Source organism: Arvicanthis niloticus, chromosome 8 (assembly GCF_011762505.2).
Source record: "Arvicanthis niloticus isolate mArvNil1 chromosome 8, mArvNil1.pat.X, whole genome shotgun sequence".
NCBI lineage: Eukaryota > Metazoa > Chordata > Mammalia > Rodentia > Muridae > Arvicanthis > Arvicanthis niloticus.
Window position 1 is genome coordinate 56,763,197 of NC_047665.1, and position 27,548 is coordinate 56,790,744.

A 27,548-nucleotide genomic window follows, 5' to 3' on the forward strand; every position below is an offset into this window, starting at 1 on the left:
CAAATTGCAATAGAGCTCAAATGCTGTCTGTGAATCAAACTCTGATCAAAGACATCTAATTTTAAAAGTGACAGACTAGTTCTCCATGCTCTAGATTAGAAACTGTGGTGAAGGACACCATTGTTGAATAACAAAGATGTGCAATGCCAGTATAGCCTGCTTTGATCAGGGTATGCTTTATTTGGTGGCCAGGATCCTTTTTTTTTTTTTTTTTAAACAACACAGTACTAATATACTATGGAAATTGGGGGTGCTAACAAAGTCCCTACATTTTAAGGTGGGTGTAAGTGACAGACTGTCATTATTTAAGTTGAGGTGGCATTTCCATTCCTCAATCACATGACATGGATTGTGTGATGTCAGCTCAGCTGGTTACAGGAGGCCATGAATGGAGTGATGTGGCCAAAGTGTAGCGGTCCCAGAAGATAACCAGAGATAAGGAAATGATACCATCAAGAAGAGATGAGGCAAAGACATCATTTCAAGGTATTTAGGACAGAATATTTTTGGTATATGTGTATAAAATCCATTTATTTCCTCCCAATCATTCTTAGAAATCAACTCTATGTTTCAGACAAAAGCAGTGAGAAGCAAGTCTAGAGAGAAACAAAAACCCACATTACAATCTGGTGGCAAAATTGCATTCCGTGCGTGAGCATGCCATCCTGGATCAAAGCTCTGGAGGACACTGGCACCTCTCTGAGAAAAAATCATCCTCTTTGGTCATCAAAATACTTCAAGTCTACTGGGGGGAGGGTGACTTGCATGTTGACAGTCACTATGATGACAGTGGCCCCTGGTTGGGCACTCTTGTGGTAAGATTACTGCCATCTCTTCCTTGCCAAAGCTGAAGTTTAGGCTGGAAGAAGTGACACTGCAGAGAGAGACGGATGCTAAACTGTAAGGCTGGGGCATGAAGACAGGCTGGGACATTTGGTTCCGTAGGAAAAAGAGTTTCTGAAACAATGGTGGACATGTCCTGACAGGATTTTCTGTTAATGCTTTTCCGGCTCTTTCTGTGGGCTGAGCAGACCTCTAGGAAATCCCCATGTTCTGAGGCAACACCTCCTCCTCTGTGTCATTACTGGAAATGGCATGAGAAGGCCACATTTGTTCTGAAAGCATACCATGTTCTAGCAATGCCATAGCCACATCCCATTTCTGATGCAAATGAAATAGCTCATCTTGAAAAGACCACAGTGAAGGATCAAGGAGGAGGAGAAATGCCACCCTATCTTGAAATAGATACCCTTTCCAACCGATAAATTGAGAATTTATGGCCAAAAGTATGTGGCTAAGAAGGCAGACAAAGCGAGGAAGGTTCAACATGTAGCTTAGAAAAGAGAAATCCAACTATAAGCCAACCACACAAACCCCATCAGGGGCAGCTCCATCCTTACAGCTCCACACAGGACACAGCTCAAATACCTAGGCATTCCCAGTCACCAAAGGTCTATAGCTTAACCATAGAAAAACAGCTTCAGGGAAAACTAAAGAGTCTCAACCACAAATAATTCACTTTCTAATTCTATCTGCAACCAGTGTTGAGAATGGGTAACCAACATAGGCAGCCAGAGTTTTCAAAGCCTGATGGACTACCATGCCTTAAAACTCTGCCAAAATACAAGCAGCTATCAGCTTGTCATTCCATGCTCTGGGACAGTTGGGATTCTAGTCAAAGAAAAAAAAATGAATGTAATTATAAAAAAAATATTGAAAACCACAAAGTAAACAAGTAAGGCCCAGATAGGTGGGAAGTTAAGCTTCCAAAGTGAGGCACTCCTAAGCAGAGCAAAAGTTTGGTTTCCTTGCCTGGTTTTCAAAAGACATGGAGGTGACCTCCATGCAATACCTCGGCCCCTTTGGGTTTGCAAGCACATGTTGAACTGCTCATAGGAAAACCCAGATGAGTGCTGGGTATCAGCCAAATCTTACAATCACTGATTAGTCTACGAATGACTTAGTTAAATTCCATAAGCAGCCCCAAAAGAGAGTAAAAGGCAGAAACTGGAGGGTTAAGTCCTGTGCTCACATTCTTTTTCTCATGTTGGTCTACCTAGACTCCTCTCTAGCAGGAGCAAAGAGAAGGTATACTCAATGCTTCACTACTAAAGGTGCCAGCTTTCCCCTCAATGGGAACTTGGATCCAGGGTGGTGGCGAGTTACCCAAGGGCATGAAGTTGGCCATTAGCCAATAGATGGAAACCAACTGGATCCAGATCCAGTATTTACTCTGCTGTCTTATGCTATGGAATACTGCTCCCTTGTGCTTGCTCTCCATGTGGCAAGCCAGGCACTAGCTAGCAGAAGAGAGGCTCAGAAGGATACAGCTAGTTTACAAAAATGCTTCTCCCCATATCATTTCCTATACTTGCCCCCTGAAAGCTTTTCTTCAATACAGAATTTGACACTTCCCTAAAGCAGCCTCCTCCTGACTGGTCACAGTGATCTTAGGACAATGAAGCTATAGTTCTGCAGGAGACTACAGAGAGTGTTTGCTACTGCAAATGCGCTAGGCTTTGCTCACAGGGTAGCTGTCTCATGGCAAGCCGCCATACTTGAGAAAAGGCACCTCTAACAGAGGAAGGAGCTGAATAGAGCCCAGGGTTGTGTGGGAGAATGGAGCTTAAGTGAGATCAAGTGGAATAGGAGGTGACTGTAAATCACGGCAGCTTGCATGTGTGTGGCAGACAGAGTTGTAAGAGAGTTTGAGACTGAGTCAGGCAAAAGCGGTAGCAAGATGGGTTTCCCAAGAACCTTCCTCAGTGAAGAAAACCTGACTTCCAGAAAACTGCCTGGTTTGAGCAGAAGAAAAAAAAAGGAAACTCGGAGGTCCTGAGCCAGGGAAGGTCTGTCTCAGAACTTTCACAATACTCTCAGAGCTGCTGGTGCTCCTTCCGTGTGCTTTAAAAACATAGGACTATCAAATAGGCTGGTGCAAAAAAGGAGGTCCTGGGCTTGTGGCTTTTTGGAGATCAACAATGATCACAAAGCCCAGGAAATCAAGGTCTCAGTTCTGGAAACCTTTACAACAAACACAGCAATATCAGAATCAGGCGACACCTGCCAAGAAGGGCGAGTTAGTTGGCATACTGAGCGTAGAAAGCCACCTTCACTCTCTCGATCTGATGGCATAACTTGATAGCAGGTCCCAGCTTCAGCTCCATGCACTCCTGCACTGTTGGGAGAGTCAGCAGGAGGAGTGCCTGGCCATCGATGTCCTGACAGAAGAGAAAGCCATGTTAGACACAAAGTAGAATATACTTGGAAGATGTGATTGTCTTGTCAAGCTTTATCCTGGAGCTAAATATTTTTAAAAACCTGCTACTTCTGCTTTTAAACTTGTGAGCATATTATCACAGGTAACAATTAGCTTGATGACTACTGAATGCCTGTGTTAATAAAACTTGTGTGTGTGTGTGTGTGTGTGTGTGTGTGTGTGTGTGTGTGTGTGTGTGTGTAGAGGTCAGAGAAAATCCTTGGGTGTTTGTCCACACTCCCTACCTTGTTTGAGGCAGATTTTCCCTGGCAGGTTAGCTGGCCTGTAGTTCTGTCTCTGCCTTGCATCCCCTCCCAGGAGTGTGTTCGGAGTATAGATGCATGTACGTTATTATCCCTGGCTTTCTATTGGTTCTGGGGATACAAACTTGGGTCATCAGTTTGCAAGGTTTTACCCATTGAGCTCCTGCCCCGATAAAATATTTTTTTGCTAAGAACATTTTAGCTCCTCTGAAAATCCTGAGCTTTTCCCAGTGGATACAGGCAATGGAACAGTTAGGATGCTCCAGATGTTGTTTCCCAGGTTTGCTATCCTGTTCTGGGACAGCAACCTCCTTCTTAGTTCCAAGTCAGGTCCTTCTATGCTAATCTGAACACCAGAAAACAGATGGACACCAAAAAATACTAACTTTTACTGCTTTGTATGGTCTGATATTTTATCACAAGGATAGGTGATAAGGTACCAAAGAGAGAGATGTCAACTGCATACTACGATTTTCCAGAAAAAAACACATGCACACAATTACATGTGGGTGTGTGTGTATACAGACAGACAGATACTCTATGAAGTAAGGGCTATACTTACCTTGCTCCAGTTTTCCCATTGCTACATAGTGATAAGGATGTCCAGTGTATACCACCACTGCTACATGTGTCATGCCTTAAGCCATTATTTATTGCTGATAAAATCATATCATAGTATATTCAAATGGAACCCAAGGCAGTGTCATATGGCAATCCAACAACCCTAAAAACATCTTTAGAAGAAAATCTTTTACAATAGAAGCTACCCTCCAAAACTATTAGAGCTAAAGAATCTTCCAGATGTACAAGAAATATCATGTATATACATAAAAAGTATGAAAAAAAATTGAAGACTACACGGTGCTTTCAGAAGAACCCGATAGCAAGCAACAGACCCCTAAAGAAATGAATGAAATGCCTGCATTCAAAAGAATGGCTCCATGGAAGCTAAATGAGATACAAGAGAATAGACAGACAGTTTGATGAAACAAGGAGACCGGGTCCTAGTAGGAATGATGAATTTAGCCAAGTGATCAAGACTGGGATAAAGAACCAAAGCAAAACCCAGGAGCTAAAGAACTGAGTGAACCAACCAGCCACAGACACCAGCAGAAGCCTCAGCAAGCAGACAGAGCTCCCAACTTGAAGAGAAATTTTTTGGGATAACATATTTAAACACAGAAGAGAAGAAGGGAAAAGTAAGCAGTCAAGTGAGCAGTAAGAGATTCCACGAAATGAATGAATATTTAAATGAGTGTCTTAGAAAGGGAGGGTGGGACCCCAAAAACCTAACTGGTGAAATAACAGCACTAAACAACTGAGATCCTAAGAAATACAAACATTCGGGTCTGGGAGGCTCAGAAAACCGGACAAATACATAGTAAGGTGAGACGACCCATGAGAAAGAAAGAATTCCAAAAGAGTAAGAGAAAAGTGCCAAGTTACATATTAGGGGATCTTCATGAGATAACAACAGATTTCTCAGCAGACATCTTCAAAGTCAGGAGGGAATGCCACATTCAAAGTCCGAAAAGAATGAGCACAAGTCTGCCCAGAGCTCTACAGAAAGACCTAATCTAAAATAAATAAATCAACAATTTAAAAACACCTTCTCATAGAGGTGTCTAATCACCAGATTAGATCTCCAAAAACTGCCCAAGAACTCCTACAAATGACCATCGTGAAAACATACTCATGCCTGTGTGCGCACACACACACACTCCTCAGACTGAGTTGCACTTGGGTTCAGGACTGGTTTCTCCTTATTCTACGACACCTTGCTATATCTATACAACAGGTGCCATATGATGTTATCCACTAAGTGACTGTTAAATCTGCAATGGGAAGAAGGACACAAAAATGCACTTCAAAGCCCTGGGCACTCTGTTAATGTGTGTCTCCACCAGCTTGCTTCCCATAGCAGGCTGGCTTGTTCCTGTAGATGCCTTTTGATTGTGTGGCTGAGCTTAACTGTAATCTACTCTTGCTATTTCCCAATGTCGGCCTCCTATTCCAGTGAGAATAACTGAGAATAAAAGAGATCAGAGGCTTGAAGTGGTGCTGAGTCAGGGGTGAACTGAACTCGGCATAGCAGAATTTCAGCCATATGAAATTGTACACTCCCAACTCTCATGAACCACAAGGACTCAATAGCCATTTACCGTTGCCTACGTATGCGTTGTAGAAACCACCCATCAACATACTTCACAGACATCTTCCTATCTTAAATCATTTTTTTCTAAAGCACTAATAGTGCCGATACCTAAGAATGAAAAGAGTGTAGCCGTGAGAAGGTCAGTGTCAAGAGAAGTATCATTTATTATCTGAGGACTGCCAGCAAGAGCAAGGGGCTTATTACCCCGTCAAATCCCATATCCGCAATATTACATGATAAGTACAGTAACAGGAAAATCATACCCACTTTAAAATATCACCAAGAATGCTGTTTACTACTTTTAAATTATAAAAGAGCATTGGGTGTACTGATGGAATAAGCCACGGCTCAATAAAGACACATGTGACCTTATCAAACATCAAAAATGAGTTGATTTATCTTTTAGGCAGCTGTTAAAAAATGAATGAAACGTCTGGTGTGTTTCCATGTTGCATATGGACCTCTCCTTTTCTTGTATTGTTCTACCATGTCACTTTACTCTTCTGAGACCGCTACTTAGAAGGATGACAGTAGCTTGAGAAACGGGAAGTGCTAAGGTGCAGACAATGGTCATGAAGCCAATAGGGGCGCCCAGTGATTTTGAAGAAGGTATCAACAAAGTAAGAGATGTTAATAGCTGGTTTGTGTTCCTGGCTCTACCTTCAACACTTCAAACAACATCAACAACAGCAAAAATGAAAACCAACTGCCTTTCATGTAGACAATAGTTCCAGATCACCCAAAACTTGAAGAAACCTACCCTGCATTTAAGTCTTTTTCCAAAAGACTTTTTTTTTTAACTATAGGAAATAGTTGGTGGAATATCTGCTGAGCATAAATGTAAAGTTTAAGGTTTTAAGACCACCAACTTCCTAATAGCCAATGTGGCCCTACTGGGTGCCTTAAACCACCCCTAAAAGATATACCAATTTCTACACTTCCAAAGTGTGGCTCATTTCAAAAATTGATTCCTTGAACATCAACCATTTCCCAATTGAAATAAATATACTGGACAAGCAAGCATCCATGCATGCAAGCAGAACCACAGTGATCACAACGAGCAAATCCTCAGCTCACTCAGAGGGTACCACCATGACAGAGACCATCCAGCAGGTACTTGACCGACCTGCATGCAATGTTGATCACACAAACATCCTATGAAGGGATAGATGTTCAACACAGGTATGAAATAATAAAGTTAGTCCTCGAGACAAAATAATAAGAACTGTTCCACTACTTTCCAGATTTGCTTTAAACTGTAAGCTCATACCTGCCAGTGACACCAACCTTTTCCTTTGGTCTGGACATCTCCTCATTATGTCTGTGTACTTTACTCAAATCAACCCCAAGTTTAAAGGGGGGGTCTGTTCTAAGGCTGTTGTTGGAAAGGGAAGGAGAGTGTATACTTCCTGGTCTAACTTTCAAGCTGGGGAGCCCGAAGCAGAAGCAGAGAGAGAACAGACGTTCGAAGCTCTTGCTCAAGAGCCTGCTTCCATGAGTTGCACACAGAAGGTAAGTTTTCATCCCTGACACTAAGACTAGGAACTGACAGCTGCATGAAGCTCTAGTTACAGGTAAGTCACCAATTCTAACCAGTATGACTAATTAAGAGATCCTTCACTCTGCTATTTTGTTTAGAAAAATTAATTTAAAAATTAGACCCAAGAGCTAAAGATGAGGGATACTTGCCCATATAAACATCTGGGACATTGGCATTTTCTTCCAGCTTTGTATTCAGTCAGCTTTTCCCAAAGCACCATGCACAAGGAGGTTACTCTAAATTCCAGGAGAATGAGGACTTGTTTTGCATACAGTTGGCTATAAAGAAATCTATATCTACAGCATCCTTTTCTAACATTTAACTTTTTGAGAATTTTATATGTAAGTACTATATGTACATCATTTTTACTCTTCTCCTTCCCACTCCAATACCTCCTGTTAGCAGTCCTCTCTAGACTCTAGTCCTAGGCATGAAGAAGGCATGTGACTGTTTCCCCAAACGGCTGACATGCTGAAGGGCAAGAGTATGGAGGAGAATAAGTCAGGTAGCAACTGGGAAAACAGTTAAGGCAGTGACGGTACGCAATGGAGTTCCCAGTGTGTAGGGTTTGAACAGAATGTAAGTTACTGAGTCATATGTATGGGAACTGTGGGCTGAATCCTGTTGTTTGGCTAAACTGACACACTGTTGTGCTGCCTTTTAAGTATGTGTTTCTACACATACATGAATGCTACCCCCAGCTTGAATAGGAGAAGCTTCCCTTTTCAGTGAACAGCGGTGAATGCAGACACTGATGGCTATTCAAGATGCTGAGAAGATGCACAGGTGAGGGCTCAGTCCCAGACAAGCCATTCAAACTATCCCTTCAAAAGTACCTTCTAGGCAAGGCACAGCCACTCAACCTTGAACTCACAGTAGCTGTGGATTCCTGCACCAGGACTGCAGAAGGCCTGGCCCCTCCACAGTCAGGCATAGATAGAGGAACGCTTACTGTGATTCTACTGCTTACTGCCTAACTATTTACTACTGACAGACTCAGAGAGAATGGAAGTCAGAAATTACCTTCTTTTGGCCCTGCCTGTGTCTCCCTCGTCTTCTTTGCCATGGATCTTCCCAGTGCAGAAGGGCTTGCACTCTTTGGGCTCTGAAGGCTGTGAGCATTTACTGGCCTTCCCTAGCAGGGCAAGCCCTGAGATTGGAGGGCAAGTGGCTGGTTCTATGTTAGCTATGTTCCCACTAATGACACTGTCAGGGTCCTGTGGATAGTTTCAAGCCATCCTTAGATGGCCCTGGAAGTGGTTTACAAACCCCAAATTCCTGACTTTGGGAAAGGGACTAATAAATCAGGCGAGGAGTTGATGGAGAGGGGAGGGAGATAGAAGATGCTTGGGAAGAGAGAGACCACAGTATATTATACACATGCATGGAACTGTCTAGTCACAAAAAGTTAATAAGAAGGAAAGACGAATTATAGAACAGATTTGACTTAGGGGCCCGCAATAGTTTTACTAAAAGCAGATGAATGTCCTCAACATATTAAGTTAGCAATTTAAAAGTATGCTTTAACCACAGAAATTAGAACATTATATGGAGGGAGGCTTGAAATAAAGAGGCAGAAATAATGAGCAGATTCTATCTGCCCGATACACTCCACCAATCTTGTTTTGCTTTTAAAATCTTTTTAATCTACTAAGGAATACGGGTAATAGAAGTAACAAACCTTAGTTGTAGTTGTGTATGTAGAATTCTCTCAGCAAACAGTGAGGGAGATAACGAGCTAAGCGCTTGGCACCTGTGTGTACATTCTTCAAATTGTGTACATCTAACCCACTCCAGCCATTGGCTATGTGTGTTTTAAAAGAAAACTTGATGTGGGGATGGGTCACTGATAAAAGTGCTTCCTGTGCACACATGAGGACCAGAGGTCAGACTCACGGCATCCGTGTGAGAGCTAGATGCAGACATGCATGCCTGTCATCTCAGCATGGGGAAGGAATATTTGGTGAGATCTCTGGAGCACACTAGCCAGTCAGTCTAGGCCAATCACATAATAGATAAAATAAAACAAAACCTTAGCTGTAGCTGTGTAGAGTGACATAATAGAATAAATAGAATAAAATAAGTAAAAAAAAAATAAAATACAATCACAAAATAAATAAAAGTCATTAGGTGAGGAAACAATTCAGAAGCTGATTCTACAATGACCTTACATAGAAGATTCTAGGCAGTCAGTCCAATGTTCAAAGAAATACTGAGCTCTTTACATACTCTCTGAACCAGGACAGGATTCCACAGCCCACAGTACAACATGGCAGTAAAGGCTGCCCTGGGGTCACAGCATTAAGTAGAACAGCCGACCTAACAGACACCATGCAGGCTGGAGGAGACCATGTAAAAATGATGTCAAAGACTTTGAAATGGCATTCTCTGACCTTTTCAGATCAGGTGCCCCTTCTGTCCTGGATCCAGCACACAGCCAAGCATCCTGCCCCTAGACTTCGCCCAAGAAAAGAAACAAATACAAATGATCAGTGCCCCCTCTCCTGTTCCCTCGGAGGCAGCAGCAGCAGATGGAAGCTGAGTTTTAAAGGGGTTTCAGCGTTGAGGTCATAGGTTAGAAAGAGAGCATACTGCCTGATGAATTTCAAGGGTAGCAACATGGGAGAAAAAAAAAAACAGAAAGAGGCCACATTTTTGAAACCTAGGATCTGGTTTACCTGTGTTCCACAGAAACAGCCTTTGAACATCTGGGACTAAGCTGACTTTTGAGAGCCTGTGTACAAGATGTACCGAGGGAAAGAAATAAAGCCAAACAATCTGATTAATTAGAAATCCTTCACCTTCCTCTTTATCTGGGAAGATATTCATCCAAAACTAGGCCTGATATCTAGAGATGGAACGTGCCTAAAAGGCAGTCTTTCCATATTTGAGCCACCTAAGGGCCCACAATTACTACTTCTGCATACCCCCAACTCAATTCCCATTCCTAAATATTAGAAAATATGATTACTGGGTGTCATGGTTTTGATAAAGCCATGCTATTCAGAATAGAACCAGGCCTCTAATTCCCATGCTGCCTTGCTAAAAGCAGCTAGGTTAAGACCATCTGGCCGCCACTCTTTTGCAAAGACTAACCCTAGGCTAACCCCTTAGGTTAGATTCACTCCTGCTGTAGATTCATTGAAGGTTTTTTGCAATTCATAGTTGGATAGGAAATAGAAAGGGGTAAATAAGAAAAAGCTGGACAAAAAGGAACACAGAGATGACATTGTAAAACATGGAAGAGCAAAGGGGGAATGCCCCTGTACCACAAATCTCTTATGGACTGTGTAGGTTACACACCAGACTCAGAGTTGAGTGAGTTTTCATAAATATGTTCGAATATGATTCCTAAGTGCTGGCAGGCCAGTTGTTAAATTATACAGAATCACTAATGGACTACTAATTTTAAGGAGACAGACTCAGATAAAATATACCACATGAAAATAAGCAGTCTTACCACAACTGCAGAACATTTTGAAGGAATAAGCTATGGCCTGATACACAATGGGGATGTTAACACTGAGGACACAGGGATTTCATATGGACCTGGCTAGAGTTTATTAGGCTATGTCAGGTCTTTAATGGGAGTATCTGGGATGTGAGGGCATGCACATAAAGGGTCCCTCCTCAGTGTTAAAGCTGATGGGCTTTAGGACCATGACCTAACCTCGACGGATACAATGGAAGTATGTCACCGAGGGCTTGCCTTGGAACCTGGTTCCAGACACCTCCCCATCTGTGTTTGCTTTCTGGCCATTGGGGAGTATGCAGTTCTGCTTCATCATGGCACGCCATGAACGCATGGCCACATGATCTCAGAAATATCAGACCCACATGACCATGGACTGAAAGAAGTTAAACTAAAGCTCCTGTGCTTGCAAGAAGGATGAAAACGGAAAAACATGTGGGTCAAGGGGAAAAAAAAGAAGAGGAAAACCCTCAGAGAGAACTCAAAGCTGCCAGTGAATCCTTTAACGTTCTCATAAAATAAGCAACTCTCTCAGACAGCCTACTTCTCTTGTGAGCAGACTGATTGGCAATGGGTGAGCATATAGGCTATGCTATTCAGGGTCATGTGTTTCAAACCACATGACCGATACATGGATTCTCTCTGTATAATGTTCAGATCTGGAGCATGAAATTACAGAGAGTAGATTTTACTATGAGGCTGCCACAACATTTTGGAAATAAAAGGTATGCATGCCGGCAGTGTGTGTGTGTGTGTGTAATGTCTGCAATCGCTCCCGGTGATCAGAACCATCTCTGAATTCCTACCATCGCTAGGCATGAACACACACAGCTATGATCAGCCTGTGCACTATGATCTCCTGCACAGGCCAGTGAATAATCTAAAGGCATCTAGTTAATCTGACAGCTCAGAAAATGCTTTCTGGAGGTCTCACCCAATCAGAGCACTGTCATTTGGACAAAATGATGGTAGAAAAAAGTTAGTAAAAGTAAGTCATTAAAAGTCTAATGGACAGAAAAGATTCAGGTGTCCACACGTTTTAGACAGACCAGCAGGCAACTTATTTTTTTATTATAACAGTTGAAAATCCCTAATGTGAAATGCAAAATTAATTGGGAACAAGATTCATCCATTAAAAGCCCACCTAACGTCTAAATCAAGGACAAAGCTTTTAGCTGATGTCAGAGGAGGTGGGTGGAGGAAGCTGGTGCCTACTCTTTGAATCTATGGCGGAATGTGCCAGCAAGTTCATTTCCTTGAAACAATCTGAGGTATTGTTGGAAACTGGGCTTAGCAGAGATAAAAGAGGAATTTAAAAGTAGTGTTTTAGCTAGCCGCCCCACAACCTCACTGAGAATTTGCACAATTCTGAACACAGTATCAACACAGGAGCCTTGTTACCATTTGTGCTATGGATGGTCTTGAGCTCCCACCTAACTTAGAATCTAGAAGTCACAAAAAAAAAAAAAAAAAAAAAAAAAAAAAAAAAAAAAAAAAAAAAAAAAAAACCAAACCTATCCATTATTCTGGCTCAGAGCAGAATAATGTTTCTAAATTGAAATGGAACATTTGGGTCTAAACCAAAATAAAAGTTAATATTTATAAAGAATGGCACATTTCACTGCCGTGTTTTGGACATTATAAGGTATATACAGCAGGTATTAGATCATATGATGAATGTAACATATACATAGTGATGTATTTAAACCTATAAAGACAGAATTTGTCCTGTACTTTGAATGTACCAGACTGGAAAACCGCTGCCTCAGACAGTACTTTACATGATTTCCTAACTATTGCTTTGTGTTTGTTTCTAAGATGGAGATGGAATTTTATCAGTAATCCCTGTATCAGCTAAGCTACAGCACTGTTCACCATTTCCTGTCTTGTCTGTGCGCTGTAATGAAAAGACAGATCGTTGCCCTCGTTCTTTAGGTCAGAAAGCACGTCTCCCTGTCTGCCTCTCTGTCTGTACCTAGAGAAGAAGAGCAGTGGACGGCAGAAATCCAAGAGCTGGACCTCCTGTCTGGCTCCTGTTTGTGCCTTCCATATGACCTCCTCTGCAGTCTGCAGAAGTTTCCAGAGCAAATAAGATTCATCACTTCACCTCGTGGGTATCAGGGCAGCAGAGCTTGGATACCAAAAACTACAGGAGGTGGAGTCCTGGGATGCTCTTTGATTTGCCTTTCACAGCATATCACTGCACTGACTTGGACAAAAAGACAGAAAATCCTCTATATCAATGGGAAAATCAAACTTTTTTTTCTGCCTTACTGTTTAAAATTTTATCTCCTCAAATTATTGGCTTATTAAATGTAAAAACAGACTAGATAGGTATATCATTAATCAACTATATAGAAATAGTATTTTAAAATATTAGGACTTAAAAAGACAGATATTTCCTCTGTGAGGTTTTGCTGGCTAGTGACCCTCCACCCCAGTATAAGAAAGATGGCTGAGTCAGACATGGTAAAGAAGACATTGAGCAAGTTCCATCAAGGCTCTGCTTCAAGTTCCTGCTTCCGGGTTCCTATCTTGAACTTCTTCCCTGACAACCCCATTGTGCAGTAAGTGGAAATCAATTCTTTCCTCTGTAGGCTGCACAGCAACAGCAAAACAGAAACTGGTACCAGGAAGTTGGCTACAGCTGTGAAAAAGGGCAGAGCCTAGATGTTCACTCTTCACCTGCCAGTAACAGGTATTTCTCTGACAGAAAACCCTCATGTCAGGTGCACTGTGCCTGCTCAGCAGTATGGGCAAGCCTGCTTACAGATGACAACTGTGGTATGCAGCCGAAGGGCATGTGAGACTTTATCCCTCCATGGTGAGTCATGAAGAAGCCAGATAAGATAGGCAATTCCTTTAAGAGTCTCAGGGCCAGGAACACAGTTCAGTCAGTAGAATAGTCACCTTATAAGGACTTGACCCCCAGGACTGACTTTAAAAAGCTGAGTGTGCTGGGACATGCTTGGAACCCCAGCACTTGGGAGGCCCAAGCTAGTGAGTGAATCTGTCTCATAAAGGTGACATCGCTTAAGGAAGGATACCCTGTGGTGTCTTCTGGGCCTCAAACATATGCATACCTGTGTGCACACAGGTGTGCATGTAACTGCACACACACACACACACACACACACAAAGATACATACACTTATGCACAGACATACAAACACAGAGAGACAAGACCCTGGAGACCAGAAAATAAACTAATGACACAGAAAGCCACTGTACCTGCTCCTGAAAGATCCTGGCCAAAGGCGCACAGTCAGTCAGCTTAATGAATCGTACCACGTCTGTGACCGACCACTCCAGTGGATTGCTCTCAAGAATCAGTTTCTCCTCCTCTGATTGCCTTGAATCCTGCAGGGAAGGGGGCATAGCACTGTCATTGCACACTGTGGGGCCAGTTGCATCATCTTAATAAACTCTGTGCCTCCATACTGCTGGACCAGAACTCCTAGCTCTCTTGGTATCTCACTGGGCACACAGACAGAACTCAGTCTCTACAAAGTTTCCTAGCAATCTGACTCTGGTGACTTCTACACCTGAAATGATCTGGGTATCTTCAAAAGCTCAAAATTAACAACAGAAGTTACAGCAGGACTGGGAACATAACTCAGTTGGCAAAATGCTTGCCATCCAAGTCTAAGGACCTTAGTTGGGTCACTAGATCATAGTATTAAGGAAAAAAAGTGGGGGGGTTGGGGAAGTGGAGGCAAGAGAATTCTGGGAGTTGTCTCCCAGAGAGACTAACCTACTACTAAGTAAGCTCCAGGTATGAGATTACCTGCTTCAAAAATATTTTTTATACAAGAGAAGAGAAAGAGTGGACGGCTCCTAAGAAACTGCATCTGAGCTAGATCCCTGGCCTGTAAGAGCTCCTATGAACATGCACCTGGCATACCCCATTTCTGACGAAGCATCTCTGATTAAAATGTGGACAGACAGTAAGGAGCACAGCTGGATGCACACAGGACAGCTCACTGTCGCCACTGGCTTTTGTGATAACGGTGCCAAGGACTTTTGCAGCAGTTCATATATCATCTATGGGTTACAGAAGTGCCAAGCATGCTAATTTATTATAATGTGAGAGAGATGTCCCATACAGGAGAGAGGGAGAGAGAGAGAGAGAGAGAGAGAGAGAGAGTTGGAGGAAGGGAGGGAGGGAGGGAGGGAGGAAGGGAGGAAGGGAGAGAGAGAGAGAGAGGGAGGGAGGAAGAGAGAGACAGAGACAGAGAGAGAGAGAGAGGCAAAACTCAAGTGTGGAATTGGGACATGTAGAGATGGAATTTGGGGACCCAGAACTAGAGATTAGACCCTCCCCTCCACCTGACCAGAAGCTCTGGAAACACCCAGAAATAAAGACATTATTCCAACCCTGGGAACTCTTGTCTGAGGTAAAATCATTCTTTTGTCCTTGGACTTGAGAAATTTGACAGAGCATTTCTGGTTTTCCTGGACCACAGCCTTAACTCTTCCCCATGTTCTTAAAGATGCACCATGCACCCTCCACTCTCTGAACTCACCTCTGATTTCTCAAGTCTAATAAGTGGGCCCTTAATTCTGTTATTAGAAGTAGTAGTAGTAGTAGTCGGCACTGGGCGGGTCCTCCGTGCCCTTTCTGCTGTAGGCCGGTTCACAGCCTCTGAATTTTTCTTTAGGGTCACAGCCCTCCGTGGCCGGGTAAGGGGCACCGCCTCTGCTGCTGAAGTGTCTGTCTGGTAATCCTGGACCTCATAACTTGTTTCCTCACTTGCAGTGTCCAGGGCATATGGATCGTCCGCTTCAGTTTCCTGAGGGGCAGAGGGATATGCTTAGTGGGGGTGGGTTGAAAGGGCCTTGAGTGAGCACAGTGTGACCCTTACCTACAGCCACACTGCCAGGACCTGATGACACTGCATTTCCTTCCCAGAACAAAGCTCCTGGCAAGGTTTGTCCCCAGAGGCCCCAAGAAATCCCATGATTCCAAAAAAAAATCTCCTAATACAGACATTTCCTAATTAGTAGATGAACACGTGCAATTGGTTCTCAGTAGGAAAGTAGAGGGGGTGGAGGGAGGGAGGGAGGGAGGGAGAGGGAGAGGGAGAGGGAGAGGGAGAGGGAGAGGGAGAGAGAGAGAGAGAGAGAGAGAGAGAGAGAGAGAGAGAGAAGGTTTAATAGGTAAAATGCTTGTCATGCAAGCATGAGAACCTTGGTTTGATCCCCAGAAACCACGTGGAAAAGCTAGGAATCGGGAAGGTGGAGCCAGGTGGATCCCTGGGATTTGTTGGTCAATCAGCTTAGCCAAAAATGATGAGTTCCAGGAAAAAGGAAGAGACCTTACCTCAAAAACAACAGCAGACAAAACAAAAACCCAAGGTGGGCCCTGTCCTAAGGAATGACAACTGAGGTTAACCTCTGTTCTTCACATGCAGGCTTGTGTACACACACACTCACACACACACACACACACACACACACACCATACACACACAAAGTTCAAGGCTACTCTGGAGTTACATAAGGAGATATTGTCTCAAAACGACAAGAGATAGGTTATATCTCAATGGTAGAATGCTTGCCTAGCTTGCACAAGGTTGCATCTGATCTCTTGCATCCCCCAAAACAACCAAACAAGGCAGGCAAAAGCGCATGTTGCACAAACCAGACAACCTGAGTTTGATCCTGGGATCCCACAGTGGGAGGAGACAACAGACTCTCAAAAGTTGTTTCTACCTTCCATGTGTGCATCGCAGCAAGTGTACACCTGCATTCTCATACTCCCTGTCCTCTCTCCCCTCCCCTGCTGCCCTCTGTGTCTTGCTCCCACATACACATAAATAATAAATTAAAAAACACACAAAACCCTTCTAGCCAAAAGGGCTGGAAGCCCTTTAAGGACAGTGTACCTGCACCGAGCTCACTGAGATGCCCACAGGAGAAATTTTCCGCCTCTTCTGCACGTAGATTGATTTTCGTCGTTTCCTTCTCCTGCCTGGTTTTGGTGCACTTTCACTGTTGCTGTCTCCAAGTGGATATTTAATGATCCTCCTTTTTTTTCCATAATAATAGGCTATAGAGAGAAAGACAGTTTTACTGAGAGTGTAGCAAGTGATGGGTTGGTTCATCATAGAACCATTCTGCCCACGGGAAGATCACTGGCCTCACTAGTCCCAATTCTAACCAACAGCTATTTTGATTTGTTTGGGTTTTTTTTTTTTTTTCCCCTGCCACTGTACCTCAATTTCCAGTGACAGCAATATTCACTCGGAGGGATCTTAGCCTTTTGAAAATTTGGTGAAATGAGCTCCAGAATCATCTTTTAGTTCACTTGCAAGTCACAATGCTGACCCCATCTCCCTTTTGTCCAGGGACTACAGAAGAACCTATTTACAAGGTCAACATTCAAGCCAACTGAAGTCCTCAGTCAGCTACCTTCAGTCAGTAGCTGCCCAGTGACTCTTGCTGACCCTTGCACTGGACCGAGGTAAGGTATTGTAGGAATGAATAAGGAGGTGTGAGCAGTCATACTGTGAACAGTATCTTGACTATATTGATATCCCTGGTTCCAACAAAGCAGTTGGTATACCACAGGTGGCTGTGGTTCAGAGCACTGACCACACTGTGTGGGTCCTTCGACTCTAGGTGGCTGGAATAGGCTGGCATAGCCAACTTCCTTGTCCTGGCCCCAGAACCAGAGATGACTAAGGGGAGATTAGGAGCTCAGAAGCTGGAGAATGGAGTTCTCGGACCTGGAGATGTCTATGGTAGATGTTTCTAGAGGTTACCAGTGTAGAAGAAAAAAGTTCTCAGAATATAAGAAATAAACGGCAGTGGAAAGCTGTCTGTGTAATGTCTCTCAGTGTGGTGGGGGACAGCAGTCACAAGCATTACAGGTTGGGAAAGTGGGACCAACTCAGAGTCCTGCACAGCAGTGGCAAAGCAAAGACAGCTGGGAAGGAAGGGAGATGGCTTCTGAATCCTCTGGTGATGTGCCTGAGAGAGTGCTGAGGGAATTATCTAAGCAGAGGAGAAACAGACAGGGTTCCTGTAGAAAGAAAACTTCCCAGAGACTTTGCCACTTGGGATGAAAGAACCACTGGCCAGCATCGAAGGACTCATTCATATCTGTAATTCCAACACAAAGGGCAGAGGCAAGAGGAGCTCTTGAGAGTGTGAAGCCAGCCCAGGTTACATAGTGAGTTTTAGGCTAGCCTCGGTTACAAAATTATAAAAAAATAATAAAATAAAATAAAGAGAACCCAAAAAAGTATTGTCATTACAAATCCTGGGTTTATACCAAGACAAGAAATTAGAGTCCCTAAAAATTACTAATAATCGATTTATAACATGCTTTTTTCGTGCACACAGCTTTTTTTTTTTTTTTTTTTTTTGGTTTTGGTTTTGGTTTTTCGAGACAGGGTTTCTCTGTGTAGCCTTGGCTGTCCTGGAACTCACTCGGTAGACCAGGCTGGCCTCGAACTCAGAAATCCGCCTGCCTCTGCCTCCCAAGTGCTGGGATTAAAGACGTGCGCCACCACCGCCCGGCTCGTGCACACAGCTTAAGAATCAGTCGGTCCTCTAAATTTCTTACTTCTTCTTTCCCAAAACCCCTCCCCCCATGATTGCTCCATCCCATCCCCTTCTTATATCAGGCGAAAACATACATGGATCAGCAACAGCAAATCTTAAAGAGTTCTCCGGGTACTCACATGAAGAACTCTGCAAAGAGTTAAAAACAAAAACAAGACAAACAAATAGACAACAACCAAACAACCAAATGAACGAGCACCCACGTGCAGCCCAGACGCGCTCAGGCATGGCGGGTGCCTTTACCGTCTCTGTACTCACTGTATTTGGTTTTGGTATAGACAGAACAATTCTCCGGGCAGGTGTCAGAGATCAACACAGGACTGAATAGGTTCGGACAGCATTGCAGCTTGGCACAAACTTGGTGGCAGAAATTCGACACTTGGTCTGCTGTCTGCACGATCTTGACCACGGCCCTGTATATTTTGCCTCGGTATCTGGACAATAGCAGACAGGGTAGAAATGGTGAGTTCATTTCCAGACGTTTAGGCTGGCAGGTGTGTCTAACCTTCCGGCACTGTGACAGATAATAGATACTGTCACCTACCAAGTTCACACTTGAGAACTGCACATGAAGCTATTTGGTTTTTTTTTTTTTTTTTTAATCCACTTTTCCAATGGCATGATGGTATGGAGAGATGGCTCAGTGGTTCTCGTAGCATTGGCTGTACTTCAGAGAATGAAGGCTGGGTTGCCAGCACCCACAAGGTGGCTCACAGCTATTACTCCTGTTCTACAGGGTCTTACCCCCCTCTTCTGGCCTCAGAGGGCATTGCAGGCATATGGTACACAGACGTACACAAATGCAAAACACCCATACATATAAAATAAAAATAAATACATATTTTTAAAAGAAAAAAAAATCACAAAGTTTCAAGTTTGTGATTTAATGTTGGACCTCATTTATAGCTTTCCTGGAGTGCATGCAGCTTACAGGCCTGGGGTTGGAGACACACAGCACTGTTAAGGTTTGAATCTGAGGTGTCCCCTAAAGGTGTTAGATGTATGAATGGCTTTGGGGAAATGACTGCATCATGAGGTGTCTATTGATCAGCAGAGTGACTTCCCAGTGGATTACTGAGAGAAGCTGGAGACGTTGGGGGGTGGGGCCTAGGTAGAGATAATGAGTCACTGGGGTGTACCTACTTTGTCCCTGGTCCCTTTTGATCATTCACAGTCTTCACGAGGTGAGCAGCTCTGTGCCACCATTCACTCCCCACCACACTGCTATGCCACAGACTGAAACTTCAGAAACTCCGAGCCCAAACCAGGGCTTCCTCCCACACCCTCCTCAGGGTGGACATTCTGTCACCTCAGCGGCAATAACAAAAACAGACCAGCTCAAGTGTACTTCCAAAGCAAGAGCTCTATTTTCAAGTAACAGGCACTGTGTGTGGCTTCTATTTTCTCTTTCTACTTTCTTATAATCTCACTGGGAATATGTTGGACACTTATTCTCTGGTGGGCACAAAGAGCATGGTAACAGTACTGAACCTAAAGATTTCTGTGTGACAGATTCTCACCGTGTTATACACAGCCTCACAGCCAAGCTTAGGGTGGCATAGTCCATAGCATGGCACGGTAAGGTATGGCACGGTAAGGCATAGCATAGATCTAACCATCATGGTCCTCAGAATGAAGCTAACGGGATCTAATGGGTATTTGTTAGTTTTTGAAAGGGTGAATATGCTTTGAAAAGGTATGCAAAGTCAAACCATTGAAATTGACATCTTTTATCAAGATGGCACAGCATGTTGTTGAAATGGGGGACAATCTCCATAATTTATAAATGGCATCTGTGCAGCATGATGACCAGACAAGCAAGGTCACAATCAAGAGAAGCATATTTTTTCAAAAAAAAATCAAAACAAAACAAACCCCTTCATGAAGTCCTATAAAATCACCCTTGTACCCAAGGAGTCCTGGGACTGGGGGACACCAGCAGCTTCAGTTCCCACAGAAGCAAAGTAACTGAAGCAAGCTACCATCAGTGATAGGCTTCTGTATGGTGGAAGTCTCAAAGGATCCATACAGAAGAGCAAAGCCCTTCACCATAACCTGATAGTTAAGGTAACCATCTCTGTCTCCGTCCAGGCTGCCAGAGTGACAGGTAGCTCCATAAATCCCCTTCTAGAGGCATCATCTACTCTCCTTTCCTGCCCACCGTGGTTTTAGTTCACTCTCCAGAGAGAAGTGCAACCAATTCTTTCTTGAAATGTACACTTGGGACTCAAATCTTAAACAGATGAGGTCACAGAGCCCAGAGGACATGTTCAAACAATGGATATTCTAAGATAAGGATACCATTATGTTCAAAATAGGCAGGTAAAACTCTTGGTCCAGGGATGGAGTGATGGATGGATGACCTAGCAGTTAAGAGTGGGAGCTGCTCTTGCAGGGAACCCACGTTCAGTTCCCAGTACAATCAGGCAACTCACAACCCCTTGTAACTCTCGTTCCAGTGGGATCCAGAGCATCTAGTCATCATGGGCACTTGCATTCATATGCACATATCACCCCGTTCAAATATACACATATTGAAGGTAATAAAATAACGTTCTTAAAACCTTGATCTGGATCACAAAGACAAATGTGCTGATAGAAATAAAGAGGGAAAAAAAAAGCTGCCAGGTAGATTTAATCATTCAATGCCTTCCTGAAGTCCCCAGCGTTTTCCCTAAGAAGTCATTTTTCAAAGTCTCAACAGCAAAACAAGCAAACTCTAACTTGAAAAGGTAGTTGGTATTTATTCTCTGGCCTTTCATGTCCTAGCACCTCTGCCCTCTTTCTTCAAGTCCTCTGATGTGGGAGGTTGGTTTTCTGTTTGGTAAGAGCCCACATCAGTGCTTTGTAGGCAAAGCCATGCTTTAAATCTGATAGCTCTGCTATCAATGTTGATTTCCCTAGAACCTTCACAGACCTTCTGTAGAGAGCTAGCCCTCTCTGTGGCCCAGGCCAGCTGCTTGGGTGCTCTTTGAAGGGAGAAGGTCTTACTTTCCTACTGTTGTTGCATTTCATGACAAGAATAGCCCACTCTCAGAACATGGCACATCCCCACGTCTCCGGGAAGCAGAAAATATAAACTTTTTATGGGTACGTTTTTTTCCCTTGTAAGTTTTGTCTTTACCCTGTTTATGGCCCTCCAACTCTGCTTGAAAGACCTTGGTATCAAGAATCTTAATTCTCTTAGACATGACACCAAAAGTGGGAGAAATGTGAACACCAGGTCAGATGCCAAACTGGGGAAGGAGAACTCAAAGACATGGCATGTGCATTTCCCAAACCTACAGTGAAGAGACATATCAAGAGACACAGGCAGAGCGGGGCCACTTCCTGTGGCTGAGGGAAAAGCATCTCTTCTCCCTCCCCATGTCAGGCATGTTCCCTGGATACAGGGGCTTTTTCTTTTGTCTTAGTAATGTTTAAAGTGAGCACACAAAGTTAGGGGCTTCATTAAAACGACCGCATATAAACGTCATCATACTGTCTTATAATGAAGCGAGTGCTTTACTAAAACCTCCCATAATTTGGGAAAGCCCATCTAAATGTACTAAATAAGAATTAAATCACACAATGATTTTCCCCCACATGTCTGTTTAGATGACATGGATGTGGAAGGACTGAGCAAGGAGGGTATAGTGTCTGGGTAGAGGGCTATAACCCAACAAGACACTATTACTCTGGGAGTCTGACTGTAACAAACAGTTCAGGGCACGGTGCTGCAGGCACACAGTATTCAGCCATGGCTCAGGGTCTGCCTTAACTGTGCAGAGTTGCCTAGGCCTCTCCTAGGACAGCTTCCACTTAGCCATCAACTGTGAAGGAAGCAAAAGGGGAGGGGTGATTGGATTCAGGATAATCAAGTTTGCCTCTCTAATCCCAGAGCTGCACATAAAACTACCAATGGCAGGTAGCCCTGCAGGTCTTCGGACACAAGGTCCTTCCTTCCTAAACTGCTCCTTACCTGGTGTGTTTACACCAGGTTTCCTGCTGTCAGAGGCTGAGGCTGCCAATGTGACAAGGCCAGGGTGACTCTCTAACGGTGGGCCAGGACAAAAGTCTGGCTACAGCCACCTTTGGCTAGCATCTGAGAACCCAGGCAAGAGGGCCATCTCCCAGGCCAGGTACAAAGCAAATTTCAGTGTCTAGAAGAAGAAGCAAGAGCATAGTGCAAACACTGTACAGGAGTCACAGAAAGCCATTCTTAGGGTCTTACTGCTTTAAACCCCAGTTGTAACACACACACACACACAATGACACACACACATAGTGAAAGACACACATACTGTGATACACACACACACACACACACACACACACACACACACACGCACGCGCGCGCACATATACACGCACACTACTACAGTTGAAGCCCATGGCCCCAAGCTTGTTAAGCAAGGTTCTCCCTGAGCTGTATCTCCAATTCACTCACTGCTAACACCCACTCACATCCCCCATGGGATGTGATTGCTCCTCAGTCAGTCAGGCACTGGCTTGTGTTCAGTTTATCAGGTGTATTTCCAGGAGTGCAAATTATGACCTAAGCCAGGCAAACAAGAATTAACAAATGGGCACACAAGTCTCTTACAGTGAACATCCTCTCAGTTCCAGAATCCCTTTTCAGGGATTCCTACAGGATGCTGCAGGATTATTACCTTTTTATAACACACAAGCTTGGGAAATGTCCAAAGGAGACAAGATGGCAAGGACTCACAAAGCTAGCCACCAACCTTGGAAGAGACCAAAGTACTCTACAGAGTTAGCACAACTCCCAGAAAGACAAAGTCCGAGGTAACCCTGCTGCCTCTGCCTACAAGATAATGAGGTGGAGCAAACCTGCAACAAAAGCCTGAGGGGGTGGGGAATCTGCAGATCTTCAACCCAGCTTCCCCAACACAGGCTCAAAACCATTCAAAGAAGGGAAAAGATAAAAAGCAACTTTAAGATAGGTTGGAAACTTTTCAGTGTTTCTAGATGTACAATTGTTTTAGAGCCAGCTAAAGCCAAGAGTAAACTTCCCTGGAGAGATGGCTCAGCGGTTAGGAGCACTGACTGCTCTTCCAGAGGTCCTGAGTTCAATTCCCAGGGACCACATGGTGGCTCACAACCATCTGTAATGAGATCCAATGCCCTCTTCTGGTGTGTCTGATAACGGTGATAGTGTACTCATACATACAATAAATACTAAAACAAAACCTCAGGATAATGTAGGCAGCTTGGAATATCATTTATCAGAGGGAAATTTCTTGCTATAAAACGTCTGCAACAAATGTTTTCAGAATATATTTTCCCCTTGTTAGTACAGGAGGTCCAGTTTTCAGACACTTGCACAGGAACAATGATAAAGCACACCTCTTACAGGTTGTCCAAACCCTGCAACCGTTTCCTTAGTCGTGTCAAAGGCAGGGTTGATGGGAAAGTAGAGAAAAATACTGACAGACCACTGCATAGGATCATGTTGGGTTTTATTTTATTTACAGGTCAAAGATCTTCTAGAGGACATCTTTATCTTGTCAGAAAAAATCATTCTTTATTCTTTGAGAAAAATACACACACACACACACACAGCAAATGAGGGAGGAGAGAATTCACTCTCTGGTATAGCCACAGGTAAGTTGTTCATACATCTATAAATATCTTCCTACCCAGGAGCCTTTAAGCAATGCTAATGAAACTCCCAGGGTCATGAAGCTAGAGGAGGCTCAGGAGGAGAAGGGAGAAGAGGAGGAGGGAGAGAAGGAGGAGGTAAGAGTAGATGATCACCAGCTGGGAAGAAGGGGATCTGAGGAACGGTGGGGATAAGAATGGTGGGGGAGGGGAACACAATCAAAATACCTTATATACATGGATGAAAATGTCACAATAAAACTAGTATGTATAATTTATGTATGCTAATAAAGACATTTTTAAAAGAAAAAAAAAAACCAAAACAGTGAGCAATCACAGAGGCCAAGTGACAAGCACTGTCCCCCTGGGAGAGGGGTTATCCCAGGCTCTCAGCTCCCGAAGACACTGTAACATTACAGTTCAGCTCAGACAATAAAGGTGGCTACAATCTCAAAGTCCAGGTCTAACCTCTGCTAAATTCATTCATTCACGACAGAGACCATGTCTGCCTTTCAGTGCAGGGGAAGAGGCTGGCTCACTCTCTAATCATCTCCCATTTGCATGGAGAAAAGCACAGCCACGTTGTCAGGATCTAGAAAGTTGTCTTTTGCCATGAGAGGCAAAGAGGTGACACAGCAGACAAGGTTGTCACCGGGCCTCCTGCTGACAGTACGCTGTCATCATTAGCAGCTGCTTAGAGGAGATGCTATGATCAGGCAAGGAGAAACCCTGTGCAGACAGGCATTTCCTCCTGAGAAGATGCCTTGTAAGGTTTTGCTGAGGACCTCGCTGCCATCCTTGATAGAGGAGGTAATATGTTGCCTTTGTAATTGAGCAGGCTGGAAAGCAAGGTGTCTGTTTCAATTCTATCAGGCTGGATTTAATAAAAGCTCCCATCGACTTGGTAACATGAAAATAAGTGCAAACACTTGCAAAATGAACTCTTCCTGTCAGGGAATAAGTTTCGGGCTGATTTAGGGAGAGCAGTGCTTTTAATGAGATTTAAGATGTTTGTGTTCTGGTTATTTCCATAGCCCCTTAGGTGCCTCTGGGATATAGTGAATGGTACAGGTAAGTTTGAATGAGAAAAGCAAGGATTTCTCTACATAAACACTTACTAGAGTCACCCTAATAGGATTCTAGATAAAAATGCCCTGTTACAGCAGACATGCCTCCCCTTATAGAATATGGAATAATATTCCTTATAATATATGGAATAATAAAAGGAAAAAAACTTGCTTTGTTTCTTCCGTGCTATGGATGAAGCTAATATAAGTGTTTCTTGAAATAATGCCATGCAATTTTGCCTGTTGTTGGCTTTCCTCTTAGGGAAAACAAACCCTCTCCTTATCATCCTTTAGGCTCTCTCCCCTTGTGATTGGGCAGAGCATCATTAGACCATAAATAACTTTTACGGAATTAAAGATGACAGGGCTGATCTAAACAGACACCAGGGATGCTGAGTGGGTAGCTGACAAGAAACTGTTCCACCAGCCTCATACATGGTACCGAGAAGAGTCAGTGACCAAGGAAATGATAATGGCCATGCAACAGTCCCCATCAAAGCTTAGACTGAATGTGATGCTGCATACCTGCAATCCCAGCACCTGGGAGGTGTGAGCAGGAGGATCAGAAGTGTAAGGTCATCCTTCTATCTCTATGGCCCCACATGGAAAGCCATGAAAGGTGGTTGAGCCTTCTCAGACACTAAGCAACACTCAGCACCAGAATAAGGGACTTTCCCTGGGGCCTCCTCTATCATCATGAGCAAGCATGTCAGTATGCTTGCTCTCCTTTTCAGAGATGGACAAAGGTAAAGCCTTCGACCCCACCTACTCAAGAAACTGAGACAGGAGGATCTCAAGTTCACATACATGGTAAGACTGAACAACTTGGTGAGATCTGCCACATACTAAGATTTAAAAGGGCCGGGATGCCTCACAGAGGCCCTGGCTTTGACAATCTTACCACAAAATAGGAAATAGAGAAAGAAGAAGAAAGCAAGGGAAAAGCCAAGCCTTGTCATCTTCCTGAGGTCCAAATCAAAGAAGAAAGCTGGCTAACTACATGTAAACCCAGCACTCATGGCCACTCCATTTAACGCAAGCCAAAGGGACGTGTCAGTTTCTTCAACCTTTAACTATTTTTCTATTCCAAAGCAGAGAACGTTTTATTTGGTACGAATGGGTCACGATAGCAAATACTGAGAGCAGCTGACAAGCATCCTTCGATGGTTGACAGGAGACAACACTTTCATCTAGGATTTTCTCCTTTCTAGTAAGTCACCCATTGGCTTATAAACACAAGTTTGGTTCTGAATGTTTAGCCATTAAAAGGCATTATTAATTAAGGGGCGGGAGAGATGACTCCACTGGTAAAATGCTTGCCTTGCAAGTCCAAAGATCTGAGTTCAAACTCTAAAAGCTATGTAAAGAAGCCAGATGGGTGATGAATGCTTGTCCTCCTCAAGCTGGGGACATGGAAACAGGAGGATCTCTGGGGCTTGTTGTTCAGCCAGCCTAACCTACTTGGTAACTGTAGAAAAATGAGAGCCTCAGTTTCAAAAAAAAAAACAAAACAACAAAAAAAAACAGCTTAATGTCATAGGTGGGTTTTTGACCTCCATCCATATATATACACATATACCTGCACATATATAATTTGCATACATATACAAATGTGTATACAAGAATACTAGTTAATCAAATCTGCATTTCATATTAGTAATCTTAACACTTAAGGCAGCTCAGTATAGCAGAAATGTCACTGTTACAACTTGGATGTGAAATGTCCTTCACGGGACCATTTATTAAGCATTTGGTCCTTAATTGATAAGTTCTATTTTAGGAGATGGCAGAGACTCCAGAAGGTGGCACCAAGCTGGCACAAATTGTTCGCTGTTGGACTGTCTTGGAAGATGATCCCTAATTAGCTCATCGCTCTTTTCTCCTGTCCACTGTGACATGAACAGCCTCTGCCATAATGTCTCCCTGCCATGACATAGACCTGGAAGGGGAGCCAGGTGAGCATGGGCTGAACTTGAACCCAGGAGAAAAAAAGTAAATCTTTGACTCCCTAAGTTTATTTTATTAAGTATTTTGTTATGGGGATACTAAAACTAACCTAGGCAGAAAGTCTACATGAAGCACATGGAGCTGGGATGTAACAGCTCTTCAGTTTGTTTGTTTTCCTGGGCAATAAATATCAAGTCAAGGAGTGGGGAGTTTTAAAACAGCAGAGGAAATATGACCAACTCCCCGGTTCCCAAAACTGAGGACACTTACTTTGCCTTGAGCACCTCCTCCTGGCAATCCCACTCTGGATCTTCCAACAGCTGTAATTCTCTCAACACCCTCCCGGGCTTGTAGGCTGCATTGGTTAACATGGTAAGAATCTGTGGGGAAGAAGACACCACAATGAACCTCAACTGTGTTAAACTCCTGTTGAATTTAACAAGGATGTGTTGATGGCCCTTGACAAAGGGTTTTCATTAAGTGTAGCAGGTTCTGATGATGTGTGATAGAATTCTCTGTGGGACAACAGGGAACTAACTCACTATCTGGGAAACACAAAATCTAGCCATGCTGGCATTGAAAAAAAAAAAAAAAAGGAAACAGCTAGAGGGAGTGCCTGATGCTCAAAAACTCTTCAATTTGTTATTCTTCAACAGGATTACTCTTCAG

The 27,548-nt window shown here is 43.5% G+C and overlaps 1 protein-coding gene across 5 annotated transcripts in view; it reads right to left on the reverse strand.

Annotated features, from left to right (window-relative positions):
- Positions 1-214: 214 nt before the first annotated feature.
- Sfmbt2 (Scm like with four mbt domains 2) overlaps positions 215-27,548 on the reverse strand; it is a 192,655-nt gene continuing 165,321 nt past the window's right edge. For 4 of the 5 annotated variants that reach the window (XM_076939427.1, XM_034510311.2, XM_076939425.1 and 1 more), the window contains 6 exons: positions 27,150-27,259; positions 18,520-18,695; positions 16,578-16,741; positions 15,216-15,482; positions 13,921-14,049; positions 2,930-3,221 (listed from right to left, as the gene is read on the reverse strand). In XM_076939427.1, the coding sequence (XP_076795542.1) occupies positions 3,081-3,221; positions 13,921-14,049; positions 15,216-15,482; positions 16,578-16,741; positions 18,520-18,695; positions 27,150-27,259 (987 nt within the window). In that variant the 3' untranslated portion in view covers positions 2,930-3,080. Of the gene's footprint in view, positions 3,222-13,920; positions 14,050-15,215; positions 15,483-16,577; positions 16,742-18,519; positions 18,696-27,149; positions 27,260-27,548 lie in introns of all 5 variants that reach the window. The other variant, XM_076939424.1, reaches the window with a different exon arrangement.